The sequence below is a fragment of the Dermacentor variabilis genome, chromosome 5 (assembly GCF_050947875.1).
Source record: "Dermacentor variabilis isolate Ectoservices chromosome 5, ASM5094787v1, whole genome shotgun sequence".
Taxonomy (NCBI): Eukaryota; Metazoa; Arthropoda; class Arachnida; order Ixodida; family Ixodidae; genus Dermacentor; species Dermacentor variabilis.
This window is the reverse complement of record NC_134572.1, coordinates 118,372,763-118,391,689: the sequence shown is the minus strand read 5'-3', so window position 1 is coordinate 118,391,689 and position 18,927 is coordinate 118,372,763. Positions and strand designations below refer to the sequence as shown.

Here is an 18,927-nt window from a genome sequence, read left to right as displayed (position 1 = left end):
ATTTATTTTGCTGTGCCGCTTTCTAGCTCAACCCTGATGTTAACGCTTTTCAACGAAAGTTCGTCAATGAAGTACGTCGCTGCGATGAAATGGAGCGAAAGCTACGTGAGTAATAACCCACAGTTGCCCACTCGACCTCCCATTACAATTTTCATGTGCATGTTTGCTGGGCGCCTTGCTGTGTTGAGCTCGTCATGTGACTCGATTGCCTTCGTGTTCACGCGCCGCCCTTTAAACCGTGGGCTGTTTAGTTCACGTGATTTTGTTTCGCTGTTCAGTCACTGTGAAAGTGTACGTCAGTCGTATTTACTGCCCTCGAGCGGTCCACTACATTGCACAAATCGAAATCTGGCAGCTGCTGAGTTCAGTTTGAAGTGTGGCTCTCGAGTCTCGCCACAAGTGAAAATATTCCAATAAAACCTGCTAGTCTGACGAGATCGGAGGAAGCAGTAACTTCCCTTGTACAGGCTAATTTTGAATCTTTGTTTCTTGTAACGTATGTAAACTTACAGCAGGATGCAAACATGCCATGCTGTACTATGCTAGCATAATGCACCTATATTGATGACTTATTACAGACGAGCCACATGTAACTTTTTTTTTTTCTGTCTTTTTACGAGAGGCGCAGAGACTAGTGCTTCGTGTCTTGCATATATATTTGTGGCCACGACATTGTGTGCGGTCAACTTTGCATTGATAATTTTTGCCGTATCGGATCCAGGATTCCTGGAGAAGGAGATCAAGAAAGATGGGATCCCCATGCTGGACATTGGTGACAACCCAGAGGCACCACAACCTCGAGAGATGATCGACTTGGAGGTGAGCGATCATCTACTGTTGTGATTCAGCTTCGCCTGGTCTCTTGGGACCAAAACTTGAAGGTAACACATTTGAAAGGAAGCTAAGAACCTTTTAATGAGAATATAAAATAACAGATTTAACACTAAGAAAAAGACGGCAGTATGAATTGGAGCACAGATATTGGTAGGTGATGCTGACATTCGGAAATTAAGTTTATCGTCATTTTTAGAACAAGGGAGTGGGCATCAAGTGAAGTCGAGCATAGTTTAATGTGGCGACTGATTAGACTGGGTTATCGCATTTCAAAGCTTGATTGCATAGTTCGGCTGATGCATTACAAGTCATTGAAGATATTATAGAGAGACTTCAATCTCGCAATGGATCTCAGCGTGCACGTGCAGATGTGAAAACAAGAGATTGTTGTAATGTTATTGTATCCACATTTCCTGTATGTGTGAAGCACAAAGCTCAGGTGTACTACTCTCAATGTGCCTACATATGTTGTATGTCTAAAAATGCATGAAAGAAAGATGTTGCGTGATTTAAAAAACTTGCAGCAAACTGTTTCTGTGTGTTTACATTGGTTTTAATGGCGACAAGCTTGCTGAATTTATGGCAGATTAAAAGTTGCAGCAATATTTTTTGTCCGTTTCTAACTTGTTAATCCACTAGTCTTTGGCAGGAGTGTACGTTTAGTATCAGTTTGCAGCTGCTTTTCAGCTTGTGGGCGTACGCTGGTTAATATAGCAATGCACCAACTATCATGTGAGGTGTTTGTATCAACACAAAGAAGTAAGCAAGAATTCGTGTCCTGTTTCTATAGCACAGCCATATGCCTGATTTCTTTATTCACATGTTATTGTGGCATGATACACCAACCTGTATGGCATAGCTGTACATACTAATTCATGAATGTGTTTATCATGCCCCTACTTCAAATTTGTTTTTTGCACTAATGCACTATTTGATATTTCTTCTTATAGTGAAGTTCACCATCATTGCTTTTGGGCTGTATAGCCATAGATGTTGTGCCAATAAACAGCAGCTAATAATAATCGGTGAAAAAAAAATTTGACTCTTTATCATAGTCCGCAATTCACAAATCTGTTAAATTTTCAGAGCTCTTGTGTGGGGTGTTGTCAATATTATTTTCTAGGGACAGTTTGTGCAGCTATGCACAAACTGTATGCACAAACTATGCACAAAGCTATGTGCACTTAATCTTGCAATGGCAGATACAGTGTTAACTACAAGACCTATGAAAACTATGATGCCTTATTGCATGAGGCCATCTGCATACGTGCATTTTCACACCCCGTGAGTCATTTTGCATGCATCAGAATGTTCGTGAAAGCCACTAAGCAACATCGTGCTGCTCTTGATTTCAATAAGTTGCTCGGTTTGAGTAAGCAACGGTACATTCTACATTCAGTTCCACTAGCTTTTACAGCTAGGATCAGCTTTCACGCATTGCCTGCACTTGCGCCCAAAAGTGGATGCACAGCGAAAATGCCAAGCTTTTTAATTTGCTCACTTCTTAAATTGACGTTTTTCATTGCTGCGACTGTGCAGGCCACATTTGAGAAGCTTGAGAACGAACTGAAAGAGGTGAACACCAATGCTGAAGCACTGAAGAGGACCTACCTTGAGCTGACTGAGCTCAAGCACATTCTGCGTAAAACACAGGCTTTCTTTGATGAGGTATGTTGCTTCCCTAGCATGATCTCCCAGCATACCTAGTATTCTGGTAGTTGCATTCTATTATTATAATGTTATGGTCTATGGAAGACAATAACGGGCAACACTGTGAAGGCTAGCGAGACTTTTCCCGCTGCCTGCATTTGTAACCAAAAAGTATTGTTGCATACAAAAGATATAGGTATGTGTAATGTAATTCAAAGAAACTCTTATACTTGGTATGGACCTACCATGGAATAAGCGGAGTGAACTTTTTCTGCGGCCACAGCGCAACGCTTGCACTCGCAACCAAAACGTAGTACATCACATGCTGGAAAAGCACAAATGGTGCATGATTCGACGTAGCCTCAATATAACAAGTTGTAGCTGTAATGTATGTGATAGTAGTGGTTATTTCATAAACTGTCTCAGGTGAAAAGGAACTGCACTGCAAAACGTGCAGAGTGCGACTTCTATGACTGGACTACTTGTATAGTTTCCAGTGTTGCCCTTTAAGTATGAAACAAAGTGTAGTTTCGTTTTCCTTCTGTTTATTTTTTCACTGTGTGCCAGCTAGACACTGTGTTTTTCAGCTGGGGTAGTGCCTGCAGATGACTTCAATAAGACCTTGCATGCATTTGTGATGAGCTTGTACAGAAAAAGCCATAACGCATGTCCTAAAATCTCTGCATTGAGGTTGTTGAATTATTTGCAAACTCTAAACAGTTATTGCTCTGTTTCCCAGAGAGAGAGCTTTGTGCAGCACAAAATTGAAAAAACGCAGTGTGCTTACTGCATAGTGAGGCGGGTGTGTTATGAAACTTGGGCTTTTTCTGTGCAACCTCTGTGTTTCGTAACCTCAGACTAGAATGACAAATTGTTGTACTAGCATCTTCAAAATTGTTTGCTTATTTAAGTTTCCCCTGTTCCTTTGGGACAAAAAGCTTACTACTAGCATAGCTGCCTCTTATATTATGAATATAAGCTAATCAGAAAATGAGATTACGTAACTTAAGCGATAAGTTTTGTGGAAAGATAAAAAAAGTAACTAAAAGTGCAGTGAGGCATAATAAAAGAGCTCAGTTAAGCTTGGAACACAAAATTGTTTGGTTTATTGCACTAGTGTGACCTCGTGTGATTCAGAGACAAGAAGAAAAACAAGGCGAGGTAGTAGTCCCTGGCCCAAGCCATGCTACATGGCATATTGCAGTGGTGCTTTTTCTTTCCAACAGTACTGCTGCATGCTGTCATGTGCACAGTATGCAAATTCATTGACCAGTTATTGTTACGGTCAGAACATAGTAAGCTGTGAATTGCAGAAAAAAAAAACTAAAAAAAATTGTTTAACAGAAGACCAAAATTTGATGGACGCACTAGCCGTGTACAAGTGCAGGAGGCATTTGTATATACCATTTAGACTCGCACAAGAGCCACGCCCCCAACTTTGTAGCCCAAAATTTGGGGAAAGAATGTTTCCAGTGGAGAAACAATCGTGTTCAGTGCCATGATGCCGCGCGCGCATTTGCAAATTTTCACGCACTCTGTACTTCCACGTGCCATGACTGAATTCTCACCATCTAGTAGCGGCCCTTAGATGGGACGGAACCAAATGGTTCGGTCCCATGTAAAAGCCGTACCTCATCAAAATTCTGGGGAAAAAAGTGCAGCCTTTACATGAGTCTATACGGTATACTTTCTAGTTGATAAGTAAGCACCACTGCAAGGCTGTGTAACACAAAAATGCCAAATAAACTGTTTTTGTGGAAGGATCAGCATTTTCAAGATGTTGAGCAGTGGTCTGTTCCTCTCACTTTTATTGAAGCATTTTACCCGCAGGTAAGGAACGCTCAAATGACAACAAGTTGCAGCAGCACACTAAAATGTGAAGCGACAACTTGCCTTGTGGCAAGTTGCGGTCACTTAGTGAAGTTTTTTACTGTGGGCAAAATGCTTTGTTTGAGTGGCTCCTGCTCAGTTTCTTTTTTATTCTGGTACTTTGGAGAGTAAGTTTAATACCTAGATTTCCTGGCAGGCCTTTCCGATAGACCAATCTCTCTATGTTAAAAGTTCATGCGCATTTTCCCTGTCATGGTGACACTGCCAGTAGCCCTTGGTGCTTCGCGTCAAAACTTAGGCTCAACGCGAACTGTGGGTATGTGAGTGGGCAGTAGCATAAGTATTTAATTAGCCTTTTATACCTATTGACATTGTAGAACAGTAAACAGGTAGAAATACCATAGTGTAATACTGAAATGAAATTAAACATATACTAATAGCTAAATTAAGTAAAAGGTAAGTGGAGCAGAAAAAAAAATTGAATAAGTGATATATATTTTGTTATACACCATAAAGAGAACACTTAAAAAAAGGAAACAGACACCTCAGCCTTGCTGTTCTCTTAGAATGTTTTTGTCCTTGCTTTTCTGTCTCCTCACCATGTGCGAAACCAGTATGTCATAAATTTATTTTCTTAAAAATTGTCTTATCATTTTTGCCTTTAAGACCTCTAAGAACACTAATGGAATTCTTTGCAGCAGGATGGAACTTGTCAAGAGATTGGTCTATTCACAGCTTCTTACATCTTTGTAAAATGCAATTCTCCATTGAGAGAAGGCATTCTTCATTCTAGACCATACCCGGAGTTCATGTCTACGGCCCATTTATAAACGAGATATAAACAAAGATGAGATAAAACATAGGGATAACGTTCGGTCTATCGTAGTGTATCAAAACAGGGGGAACAGGCCACTGTGATGTTAGCAACCTTGTGCTCTTTTATTTTTATTTTGCATCTTTGTGCACTGCACAGAATGTGAGTCTTTTCTAGTTGAATGTTTAGTGCGTTTCTGCAGGACTGATTGTGGTGTTTCTTTCTCTTGTTTTTTTGAAGATATCTTCGGTACAGGTAGCTGGAAATTTTTTCTAATTCAGTCTTGTCCTGGTGCCATCTCAATTGCCACGTGCATGCTTCCTTGGGCGAGAAAGCAGTTTTCTGAATAATAGAACTAAGCCCAAGTCTAAAGTTTTTCATTGCTGTGGCCATTCACTTATTGCTACACGTTAGTCGTGCTAACAATTTCTCTCGAAGCTGTATTCTCGTTATGTTGCTTGGCCTGAGAACTTTGTTGCTTAACCAGTAGATTAGTCTGTCACTGCAGTTTACAGGTTTGTGATAGCCAATGAAGCAGAATATTGAATTAACATGATGAAACATAGGTTCTTGCATGCGCTGATTAAATTTGGTCATGTGACATTGTTGTGGCAGAATTTTTAAAGGGGGACATAGTATCTTCAAGACTGAACAACCATGAAGTTTTTATAGAACGTGTAGTCATGAAATTTACTGACATTTTATTCATTTTGTGAGGTGAGCCTTACTGGGGATCACTGTTCTTGTTTTAACATAATTTAATAGCATTGTAGTGCAAATTTGGGGCAGCATTGATTTTATGCTCCTGGTAGACATAGCACTAGGTTGCTTCTGAGTGTAAAAAAAAAAAAGCGTAATGATGACTGGTGAGAAGAGTTTAATCTTAAACTGTATATGAGTTTGTACCGAAAAGCGATGCCAACATTGTTTTGTTCGGGATTTGGTGTTGCATGTAGCCAGACACAAAAAAAACATTATAAAAGTTAGCAGATCGAATAACAGTGCTTGTTGTTAAATCGGAAAACTGTACTAAGCATCAAAAAAGAAACACAGAGAAGGAGCTCGCATACATATATACAAAGAATATGAGTGTGTCTCTTGTAATACTTGGGGCAGCGTTCACGACAAAAGGCTTTTGTCATTTCCACAACGAAGATCTCATGACCTAATTGACTTGCTGTAACAGTGATTGCATATGCGAGATTGGTGCATTGAATTGAGTCGGAGTGGTTAGGTTAAAAGCAGTGAAGATTGCGCTACACCTATGTCCCCCTTAGTAGAAGCTTACTATTGGCGTTGCGAGGTTGATTGTTAAAGGAGCAGGAGAAAACAGCGCTGCATGTTTCATCTGCATTAAAGCATTCTGTTCTCTAGCTGACTGCTAATGGCCAAAGCAAAAACCATTGGGGCATGCTGTCCTTGCCTAATCTTGTGATTGGCGTTCCCATACACTTGCAAGAGCATTCTTGTACTGCAAGACAAGGCCTTTATCTGACACATTCAACATCTATTGGCTTCTGATATGTTTGCTTGTTTTGAGCCAAGCCACATGCGAAATTCACAGCTTGAAGCAGGAAGTGGACTGCTTCGGTAGCCAGGACTTGACGAATTACACTAATTTCCATCTGCCTTTTCAACCTTTCTTTCATTTCTTGTAGTGAGCATACGGCAACTTTAAACAAGTGGCAAATTTAGGTGAATTTTAATTGCATATACAGCTGCTGCATCATATTTTAGTCATTTTCTGGAGGGGACGCAGAGGTAAATCTTTCATCTTATTATGATAGTGTGTTTTGCTTTGGCCATTACAAGAGAAAGTGCTGTGTTGGCATGTTTTCTTATTATCATTATTACATTTTTTTTGTCGCTAGTTGACAACTTGTTTTTTGGTCAAAGCAGAGCGTTTGGTGCAGCCTTATTTGCAGTCTGTTTTAGTAGGGAAGACAGGGGCATTGATTTGCTAGCAAGCTCCTCCTCAAAGTACCTGGAGAGAGAAAAACAACATTAAGAGAACAGAGTACGTAAAGGAATGTCACATTTGTGGCACTGGAAGTCAGTTTTGCAGACTTATTGAAAGTTGCTGCCTGCTCACGCAATTGTGTTCGAAACATTGTGAAACTTGTGTGCTGAAATTTCGCCCCCCCAACTTCCCTTCAGTGATCTTATGGTTCTTTGTGATGATTCCCCTGTCTTCTCTCTTTCTTGCCTTGCTGGTGTACCTGTATGCAACTAACCTGCTTTTCTGTCTCTGGCTCTGTCCTCTGCTATAATGTGGGAGTCCCTTTCACACTCTTCAAAAAAAAAAAAAGACATGGGGAGCAACGTACACTCGGTGGCCAAGAGTTGAGCGAATTGGGTGGGGGACAGGTGTTTGGCATGCACACTGCACAAAGGCGAAGATTGCAATTGTGGATTGGCGTGTTGCACCCTTGTCCGGATATCAACAGCCTAGGTTGCATGCCAGTGCAAATCTCTGTTGAGGAGTCTCGAAGCCAGTGAGGTGCATTGTGGATGTATCTGCGCTGTGCGAGTGTGATTATGTGCAGAGTTTTTATCTTTGTTTCTTTAACCCTGCTCCTTGGTTTAAAAAGAAATGTACAATGGAAGTATAATTGCTATAGAAGCACTTGCCTGCCTATTTCTCTCGGAGCGATTGTCTGACGGCCTCCCTGAGCAGGTGTGTCAGGGAGTAAAATGTTTGGGGCATTAATGAAATCTATTGGTATACCTGTGGTTGACATTGGATTGGCTTTAAAGAACTTATAGACTGAGGAACACCTTGATTTCAGTACGGTGTTTCTTATTTGTGTGGAGAATTTCAGTGGTGACAGAACCAGAACTATATGCACACATAAACAGTTCAGGTGTAAACACATGCATGCTCATGCATGTGCACATGAATACAGGCTGCTGTAGGTCATCCCCATTGGTGTGTCAATTGTCCTGGTTTTGGCTTGCTGGAATTCTTTCTGCATCTAATGAATGTTTCTAGAGAGAAAAAAAATTTTCTTCTTTTTGGCCAGTCTTCACACACCCTGTTTGTATTACAATGAATTGAGCCTCTCAGCATTGTTGCCCAATGCTACATGTGGTTTCCCATCACTGCTCAGTGTCTGCGGTGCTAAAGATTGGAATGCCATCTGCTGCGCAGTCCTGAAATGCGCATTGTACCTTTGCAAGCAGAGATGCAAAACCCTGCACATACTCGTTGATGAAAAGCACACGTTTTATTCAGTTTGACCTACCGCCATCTAGGACCCAGTTAGTGCGACTTCTTTCTTTCTTGATCCAATGCAATGCATGCATGTGCGATGTGCTCTCATCTCAAGTGGCTGTTTTCGAAGCAGAGCAGAGGAGTTGTCCGCTGTGGCACATTCCGGAGAAAGCACCGAGCTTGCTTTGTGGAGCCAAGTGCTGCGACTGTGGATGTCTGATAAGCGGCAGCATCTGCGGGTTGCATGCACCTGCCCTGTGCTTATGGGAGACGCTTATAGGATCACCGCCCTCTCCAGTGTTTTAGCAAATGCTTTAAATAATTATGTGCCGCAGAAAGGTTCTTTTTGGCAACACATTATTCATGGCAGGGGCCATAAGCATTGTCATAACAGTAGATATGATTCTTAAGCAACCAAAATTTCCTAATTGAAATTTGAACATTATCGAGTGTGCATGTTGAAATTGCAGAAGTTTATTGACTGACTACTCAAGGCATGCCCCTTTATTAGGAATCTCTTTGAACTGGTGCTGGTCTCGGGATTCCTACTATAAATGGACACACCTTGAGCAGTCATCATATCCAATTACACAGTTACAGCTCATGCTCTAAAGTCTGACTTTCAAATTATTAGATCTCACCGGCAATACCTTTTGTGAAAAATAAAGTGAATGTCTCTATATGTACGTCACAGTCTTTATCATTGGTGGATGCATTTGCTGAAACACCCAGTAGTGTATTAGAATCAAGCTGCTTCCTTAGGAGTGGCCTTTTCATAGTTAAGAGCTGGATAGACTGTCTGGGTGCATCTTTATTTTAACTTTGTGGCTTGCACCATTTTGCGAGATCTACTGTTGCTGTGACAAAGTGATCATTAGGCATCTTTGCATGACTATGGTAGGCCACAACATGGCTGGAGACTAGCCAAACATAGGCCCTCACCTGCCTCCTCCCTTTCCTTGTCGAATCCCGTCGACCCCATTACCTTCTTGGTTTTCCCTACTGTTCTGACCAAGAGTGCCTTTCTCTGCCATTCTAAGAGCCTAACATTTTATTACCACACTAACTCTGTAGTTGACACTGTGTGTGTCATTGCACATTCCTGTTGCTCTCTCTGCATTTTGGCTTCACACTTGCACTTTCAGCATAACTTACTGGTGCAGGGTCCTTCTATAATGTCACGCTTTGTGCACATTTTAGAATGCAGTCAACCACAAAAGCTTATGGACCGCGGGGTTCGAGAACTGGGGAATATTTTCGGAGTCTGGTATGTTTGGATGTCCAGCCTGTATTAGTATAGGTAAAGAATTTACTGTTGTATGGTTTCATTAGCTGCCGCCATAAACTGCTTGGAAAGTCAACATTTTCTCGGATCTTGTGGTCTGCTAACTTTTGCAGTTGACTACAAAATTGATCGAATTACCTAGCGAGATGCAAAAAAAATGTCAAAACACCACTTTGGTGTCTATTGGTAGTATTTGCCTGTTTCTCACATGGGCCTCAATCAAGTGCGTGCATTCTTTTTATGTGCCCAAAGTAAGAAAGTTAACGTAGAAATGACATTAAAGCTCCTAAACAAAGTAAAAATCTCGCATTTACCAGATATTTTATCAAGAAAAATGCGCAAAAGTCTAATATGCATGGCTTACGGGAGGTCATCTTCGCCGCAGTACAGCTGTGTATGTGGTAAAGCATACAAATGCTGCAAATGCGATTTTGATTTCGTATTTTATTGCACCGTGCAGGCAATTTCTAGCCTAATTTTGCTGGAAAAGAAATCTGTATTGAAATGTTAAAATTGGGTAAATACCATAATTGGGCATCTTGTGTTAACATTATTTCTTCAATATCTTCCTAGGGCAAGCCGAAAGCAGGCGTTTTAGACCCGAGATGGTGGGTGTTAACTGTCCCTTAAGCTCCGCTGAGATATGCTATCACTGAAGGGATCGCTATTGGGGTCAACGTAAGGGTCAGGTGCACATGTGCTGACTAGTCAAGTTCAAATTAGCTGGCAAACGCCACTTTTAGTATAAAACCACAGTTTTGGCCCATAGATATGCATGGATGCCGGCCGGTACCTTCAGTCATGAACAAGTTTACCAGAGTCGAATTAACGGGTCTTCTGTGCCGACAAACGGGATAACTTTTGGGAAGAACACTACTTCAAAACAAACTTCGATCCTTGTAATATCCACACTAACATTTTACTCTTCTGAAAAAAGTAGGCGCAGCTATTACAACTCTGTGCAGTAATTTTGCTTCTTGCAAGCTAAATTGACTTCTCCTTTAATGTGTATTTAAACATTACTTAAATCATGCTCGGCAGATTGATGGCTTAAAAGTGTTTAGTGCGTTTCGAGGGCCTGTCCAAGTCTAGCACCAAATTTACAACATGTCTAGGTTATTTACTCTTCACAAGCTGTAACTTGATGCAGAAGGCAAGAAAGATGCACTAGTCTAAGCACACTTTTTCAAGAGTATTTTTGTTTTTGTGTGCTCTTTTATTCCTTGCGATTGCATGCAGGGTGCACGTAGTGCTTATTGGCGCATGCTTGCATGTATTTCCACTGGATATTTCGCGTTTGCATATCACGTGTCGTAAGGCGTGATGAAACTATGCCTACACTTGCATGGCTTGCATTATTCTTTCTTTCTTCCTTTTATTCCTTCCTTCTGTCTACTAAGGCTTGCCCATTCTTCTTTAGCGAGGGCTAAATTTGTGAAGTGTAGTTTATGTTAGCAAGTGCCAGCACTTTCATTTTATTGCCAAGGGGTCACTGCGACTTCACCAGTCCTGCGAGTTGTAGCCTATAGGCTTGGCAATTTTTTTTTTTTCATTTTTCTTTCTTCAAAGCTTTGTTGTACCATTTGACATTTAGTGTGCTAGGTGGGGAGTGTTTCAGACTTATGGTGCTTGTAATGCTATAAAACTAGGCGCTTGTGCATTTGTGGGGCCAGACCAGCAAAAGGCGGCTTTCTTTTCTCACCCAGTTTTCGCCAGTAGGTACTCTGTTGTAGCTTGTGCTACTTGCAAAACATAAGCACTTGTAATTCGGGTTGAACACTTTGCATTAATTGGCGCCAGTTTTGTGACCCTAGGAGATGGGGGCTATTGTGTTTGCATTGTTCAGCACTCTGTTAATGCTATAATTGAATGCTCCTGCACTCTTATTATACGAAGCTATTGGCTTACGCATTTGTTCATGGCTGCACTGATATTTCTACATAAAAATATGATGAAGTATAATTTTTAGGTGATTGTTTAAGCAGCTGTTATGAAATTAGTAATGTAAGGGTGGCTACATTATCACGGGAATCTAAAGACACTGAAGAAGCCTTATACATGGAAAGTTAAGGGATCTACTACGTATGCATGATAATGCACAGTGTCTTTTTGCTCTGAAGAGGTCATGATTAGTACTAGTACTGTTAAATCTTTGCTTGTTTTTCTGTACGTTTCCTTCACTATTTATATAGTGAACCATAAAATGATAAAGGGAGTGACAACTGGCCAGAATGTGTTATGAGACATTGATGGAAATTAAATGACCATGATTTATAGGGATACAATTCAGCACGCTGTTCACAATTTAATTAGGAATTATCATTTTAAATTGGCAAAGAAAGTCTCAAAAACCAATAAGTGGCGGGACATAGCAGTGAAATCTTGTTACTTTGAATGTATTCCATGAGATTGCTGTATGCAAGTTGACTATTATTAACTACAGCATAATTATTGCTTAAAATTGCAGTTGATATATTATTAGATACCCACTCTTTATTCTATGCTTCATAAACCAAAAGCGCACACATGGATACAGCAACACGCTGAACTGCATATCACAGAAAAAGGCATTGTTTTGTTTTCGATCCGATTGGCTTCATTTGGCTAGTTAAATAGCAAAGCAGTTGGACAGGAACCCATCAAAACACGTAGATATTATGGCAGAAATTCTTTAACACTTTAGAAGACATGAATCTCAGGAACATCGACTTGATAAACAAAATAATACTTTCTTACAGCTACGGCCGCACTTGTCTGCCTCCCGCTAATGCTGGCACATAATCGCTCTCGCGCTCATTTATCACAGTTTTCAGCATGCTTCCAGTGAATGACTAGATCCTCACTGCATATAAAAAAAAGTCAGATAAAAAAATGTCCCACAGCGTTTTCTGCGGTACCACTTCTTGATTAGACACTCTGATTGGTAAGCTTACCGTTCCAAAAAAAAAAAAAATGGGTACCATGAAAATTGGTTGTCAGTCCCTTTGATGTTCAGTGTCTAGCTGGCTATGTCTAAGCTGAGGGCTGGTTGCCCTAAATATGGGCAAACTTTCATAATTCAAGTGCATCATAAACATAGCCATTCAGCATGAAATACTACAAAAGCTTACAATATATTTTAAAAAGGCATGTGTAGGTATGTAGCTTGCAAAACAACTTGTATTCTTGGCTGGCTGGTCCATTTCAAATGTTAGTTCCTTGAGGATGTCTGCTAGGTGAAGCATGCCAAACTGTTGCAGCTAGATGCCATTTTAAGATGTTTATTTGCTACAGTGGTACAGTGGCTGGGAAATTCATTATGCTGCAGGGTTTGATCTTTGACAGAGCCGGCATGCTCTTTTGGAACTGAAGCTTCAAAATCTCTACATATCTAAAATCTTCTGCGTTTAGAAGGGCTATTTGCATTGTGGCACGAAGCATTTAATTATGCAGCGAGCTGAGCACAAAGTATTTGCCCACTGTGGCTGCATTCAAGACAGTGGCCAGAAGCCAAGATGCTTGCGTAGTGAAATTTGGTGATCCCAATTAATGTGGTTTGTAAAGCTGGCTTCAAATGCACAGCTCTTTTAAACTTGTCTGTTACCACTCGTCTCGCTTTTTCTGGGTAACGGTGGGAGGAAGAATGGGCAAGCCTTCATATGCGATATTCTCTTGCCCTGTTAGTGCCCTTTCCCTCGACACTCCTTCTCCCCCACCCTTTTCCTTCAACGGGCCGATGGGACAGAAGAGCAGGCTTGTGTGTACAATGCAAGTGCGTTTGTCACACCAGGCGGAATTTCATCACCGTGCACAGATGCACGACCCGAGTGCCCAGGAAGAGCACGTCATGCTGCTGGGAGACGAGGGCCTCAGGGCGGGCGGACAGGCCCTCAGGCTCGGGTGAGCTAACGTCGAGGTTTGGGCCACAAAATGCCAGGGGTTGCACAGCTGAGAAAAGGCAGGGCACAGCAACACGATCTCGCAGCAGTTGACGAGCCCACGGCATTTAAAAGTATGGCACTCTGCTTACAGTGCTTTTGTTTCATCCTGGCATTGCTTGCGAGCACTCAAGTGGTTGTATCTAGATTACTTGCCTCTTCTGTGGAAGCGCCCTAACTTGAGTTCATTGATATGGCTTCATAACTGAGAAACAGCAGGGACAAAAGAAAATTCTGACAAGAGTGAGCAAATATGACGAGGCACTGCAATCTTTGAAGTGGTGTGCTTTTCTCCCGTTTTCACGCTTATTTTTTTTTCTCCATCACGTCTGTACTGTTGCACTTTGGGAGTTCTCATTCCCACCGTACTGCAGAGTTCAGGGTTAGCACTGTTAAGAATGCTATGCATTGTTAGTATTGCTACATGCATGTTAGAGTTCCGGGTGGTCAAAATTAATCCAGAGCGTTCTGCTTCATTGTTTCTCGTGACCAACTGTGCTGTTGGTATGTTAAATTCCATTATTTATTTATTACGTCTGAGTAGCCTGCCAAGTGTATGAACTTCTAGTGGAAGTAGCTGTACCATGCAGATTGTTGCAGCAGTGCTATCTGTTAAGTGGCAGCCCAAGTATACGTAGTAATTTAGGGCATTGCTCGAGCATACTCCTTCACATCATTATCGCACGCTTCTGCTTAGTTCGGGCAAATCAAGCAGAAATACATGGATGGTTTGTGACTGAGCCCGCACCTGCACCAACCACAGTCGAGCTAGCTGCACTGCCTGGAAGAGTTCAGGACATTCAGCCTTAACAAATAAATGTGTTGTTTTGCCTCTGGCCTTCCCAGCTGTGCCAAACTGCATTTATAACAGCCAGTTTTGTAACTTGAATGTGTTCACATACTCTTATGCATGCATGCTTGTTGTAGTGCTTACTCTTATGTTAAAATTTCTTCCAATGCTGTGCACCGAGTGCCGATGTTCGTCAGATGTGTCACATTCAAACTTCTTGCCTCTTGTTATGTTTAACAGCACACTTTACGTTGCTACTTGCTCACCGTGAACACCACAGTACCCCCTTAAAGGTACTGGTTCTAGCATGCTATAAGGCTAGAGTAATAATAACCACGCCGTAGTAAGTTTTGCTACTGTCTGTGTCACTAATACTCCTGTTGGTCGAGAAGGTGAATCATCTGCATCAGATGACGCCTGCATTTAGTGTCATTGATTGGCTGCTACATTGGTACATTTAATGTTGATGGACAAAAAGTAATGGTGAACGAATAAACGAAGCAATCTGCATTTTCATGTGCAACGGACCTCGGCAGGATATTGCAAGAACACTCCCTGCATCGCAAACGTAAATATGCGATATATTAGAGCAGAATATGCAGTTTCAAGTAGAATCGAATATGGCACTAAATATTTGCATTTGAAAAGGAACTGTTTGGTATTTTGAAATAATTGAATCTAACCACATATTTCACAACTGATTGGTGAAGTCTTGTTACCCTTCTCCGTCTGCTAAACAAAGTATCACAAATTATGAGAAGTAAAATGACAATGCAGGTTTTAGAAGGAATGCAGATATGAAGTGGATAACGCAAGTATTGTTTTCAATTTCATGGCAGAAACCTACATGAAAAGCTATGGGTTTTGCTTGTCTGTCATTCAGTGTTGCTGGCAGTCCAGTCATAAATTTTTCTTTTTATGCTATGAACAGTGATTTTCTTGCAAAGGTCTTTTACATGTGTCTACAGGACAGAAGTCCTTCAACGGTTCTTTTTTTCCAAATTACTGTTCTTTTAGGAATAATTCCATACAGCAGCCATTCATTCTTGAAAAACGTCTTTGCAAACCAGCTCTAAAGCTTTAAATGGCTTTTCAAGCCTATTTTTAATGACAATTAGCTCTTGTGCTTTAAACCGATTCTTTGTCCCTGGTAGCTAGCCGTATGTTTTAGACTAGTCGGTACGGGCACCTTACCTATTATTCCACCTGTGAATACATATATGCACCTACGTTTGACTATTTGATATTCAATACTCACTATTTGTATTCAATTTGTATTAGAAAAAAATATTTGCCCACCTGTACCAAAAAATATGTTTTAAATCAAATGAGTAAAAGGAAGTATACTTGCCACCACAGTGGCAAGAGAAAATGCAAGAATAAGAAAACAGCACAACATTTATAATCAGTTAAGTTTTGTTTATTTAATAAAAATCTTATTAGTGGTGCACAGGTCAGTGCCAGATAGCATTTTTGTACTGGATCATGCTCCATGAGGTTTATTAACATGGCAGATTTGTGCTCTAAATGTGTACCTCTAATTTAACATATACTGCAATTGCTTTTGTGCTTCTTTGACACATTGTACACAAATGTCCCCCTGCCTTCACTCCGTAGTACCAGGTGAAACCTGATGCTGTGTCATGAATTGAATATCACTAAAGACAGAGAGTTGGGCTAGTTGGAATTTAGACAGACATGCCCCTGAGCATAATATAATTGAAGGGAGGCACAGAGACAAAAGGATGGCAGAAAAGGTATAGCACTCGAATAAACTGGTGGAAAGGGAAGCGAGAAAGGGCTGAATATACTAGAAAATGCAGCATGGCAGAGAGTTTGACTAGCTTTAATTTAGGCAGACATGTTCCAGTGCGTAAGAAAATTGAAGAGAGGTGCAGAGACAAAAGGGCGACAGAAAAGGGAGATCACTCTACCTTTTCTGTCATACTTTCATCTCTGCACCTCTTCAATTTTCTTGCATGCTTGAACATGTCTTTGTCAAATGTCATTAGATTGAATAACAAAAATAGTTACCCTATGACAAGGGTATGAGTAGCAAAGTTTATTTGAAGTGTATGCTGCACCTTACATAACACCAAGGCACTGTTTGAGAAATGCAGGCTGTGCAGTAAAACTGTAGCTAAAGAAGCAAGTGCAAGCAAATTGTAGTGAACCATAGTTACTAGCAGACAGCAGAAACATTTATGTTGGTGCATTTCATTGTGAATGGACAACAAAAACTACATTAAATCTGTGTTTGGTATTATATTTGCAAAAGCTTTGGGTGCAAGCTGAGTGTATGTGGTTATTAGTGCGAGTCAATATGCCAGCCATGCATCAGCTAGGCCAATATTTGTGTACAACTGTCAATAAAGTTCTTGTTGGAAAGTATTAACAGCATTGTTATTTCTGAGGTAAACACTTTAGCTTACGTAACTGTGTATACAAGAATGTTTCTTTCCAGATTAATTTCACTGCCATGTTGCTCTATTATGATTTCCAAAGCTTGCCCATTAGGCATGGCCTAGTTTGCTTGCAATTAACTTGCCCAAGCCGGCTTAGCATTTGTATCAATCGTAGTGACTCCACTTGCCTGTGCAGGCTAAAAGCATTGTCTGTCCAGGATGGGTGCTTGCTAAACAATGGTCTGAAAACTGCTGTCAAATTCAAAGTGCTTTAATTAGCAGAAACATTGATTTGTCAATAGACTGATCTCTCCACAGTCTCGCTGGAGGCCCTGCTTGTCGTCAAGATGCGAGTAGTCTTTGCTGATTTATTACTGCAATTGAGTTTGAGGCAAGATCGAGTTAAGGGCTGAGGCTATGAGCACAGTGTAGGTTTTGCTGTGTACTGATTTTGTTTTCATAGAGCAAGTGACACATGCACTGGGTAACGATTCCAAAGCTACTTGTGCTTTGATAAAAACAATGTTGACAAATATCTTGAATTTGACACTCAACAGACTGGCCACTCCAATCACGTTAGCCGTTCATATCTGTTCTAAAGAAAACTACAGGCAGCTCTAGTTGCTACAATGATGGGGGGAAAAATTTTTTGAAATCAGTCTGCTACCAAAGGTGTGCCGTGAAGTTTCGTCCAGGTGGCATGTCGTGACAAAGGCCAATGTTGAGTGTCATTGGTTACTTGGGTTAGTTTTCCAGCACAGTAATACAAATACAGATGGAGAGGGCTCAGGGCCATACCAGATCTCTAAATGATAGCTAGTGTGGACATGGCTGGCTTGTTTGTTCTTGAGAAAGCTTTCGCATCATCTTGGAACTGTGTATGTATGCGTGGCATAGGTGGGGCCAATGTACACATACATTACTCAAGCACAACACTAGATAGCACTTGCCTGTTGTTTTATCTGTTTGCTTTTGTTTTATTACACTGCAAACCTTTGCCCACACATATCATGCATATATATAGATATTGAGATATAGTGCCTGCCAGCCTGTGGACCAACAGTAATGTTGCATGGCCAGCCCTGTGGCACGGAATCTAAACGCCATTGTTTGCTTGGCCCAGTCATGATATGCTGAATGTGTAAAGCAGCCTGACATTATTGCATGTACTATTTAACAAGCTTTGTTTGCATTTGTCCCATTGGTAGTACTTCTAAAAATATTTTTAGTGTGTGGAGCAGGTTGGAGTGTTAAGGGGGTACGATCTGAAATATGCCAGATATAGCTTAATTGCTTCGGTTGTCTTCATTATGCAGGGTGTGAGTCCGGGCTAGTTAGTATTCCATGCTGAATGAAGTGACTAGTGCAAGAGTGGACACGGGACACTAAAAAGGCGACAAGGACAAGCGCAAGCAGTAGCGTGCCGTTTGTTGAATTTTTCATTTTTAAGCTTTTTGTAACCGCTACTCGCATGAGGGGGTACTGGTGGTAGTTGAATTAACCGAATTAACCGCTTGTCCTTGTCGCCTATTTAGTGTCCCATGTCCGCTCTTGTGTTAGTAACTTCAGCTTCATTATACGGTCGACACTCGTGAGTTTGACTCTTGTAGGAACACAAGATTTGGTCAAATTATTCGAAACGTGAAATTAACTAACGGCGGTAAAATTACTTCAGTCTTTTATTGCTTCAACTAGTCTGTCACCTTCGAGAAAAAATTATGAGAGGTTTACGTGCCAAAACCGCAGGATTTAACACAGGACTTTGAGCTCAACAGCACCATGGTATGGCCACTAGGCTGCCGTGGCGGGTTTGCCGTCGAAACTACTCGGTACTGTAACACAATAACTGTACATTTGGTTGGTGAGTGGCCCACAAACCTAAAACTGTTATTGGCTGACAAAATTCTCAAAATAGACATTGCCCTGGACACAGCTCGAGTCGTCATGATCACTGCAGGACAGGTTACTTCGTCACCATCGCCTAGGGAAGCAGTAGTGTGTTGTTTGCTGAATTTCTTTCATTTTTAAGCTTTTTGTAACCGCTGCTCGCATGAGGGGGTGCTGGTGGTAGCTGAATTAACAAATGCGGCATGGCCTCGCATTCGAACTAAATGTGGCTTGCTGGGACTTTCCAGTGCATTCAAATTAAGCAAAATGTTGAATTGACGAGAGTCTACTGTAGTGCCAT

At 41.1% G+C, this 18,927-nt stretch overlaps 1 protein-coding gene across 4 annotated transcripts in view; it reads left to right on the top strand.

Annotated features, from left to right (window-relative positions):
* Vha100-1 (V-type ATPase subunit a family protein Vha100-1) overlaps nucleotides 1-18,927 on the top strand; it is a 40,756-nt gene that overhangs the window by 424 nt on the left and 21,405 nt on the right. For 2 of the 4 annotated variants that reach the window (XM_075693436.1, XM_075693435.1), the window contains 4 exons: nucleotides 27-105; nucleotides 722-819; nucleotides 2,374-2,502; nucleotides 13,397-13,506. In XM_075693436.1, the coding sequence (XP_075549551.1) occupies nucleotides 27-105; nucleotides 722-819; nucleotides 2,374-2,502; nucleotides 13,397-13,506 (416 nt within the window). The remainder of the gene's footprint in view (nucleotides 1-26; nucleotides 106-721; nucleotides 820-2,373; nucleotides 2,503-13,396; nucleotides 13,507-18,927) is intronic. The other 2 variants (XM_075693438.1, XM_075693437.1) reach the window with 2 other exon arrangements.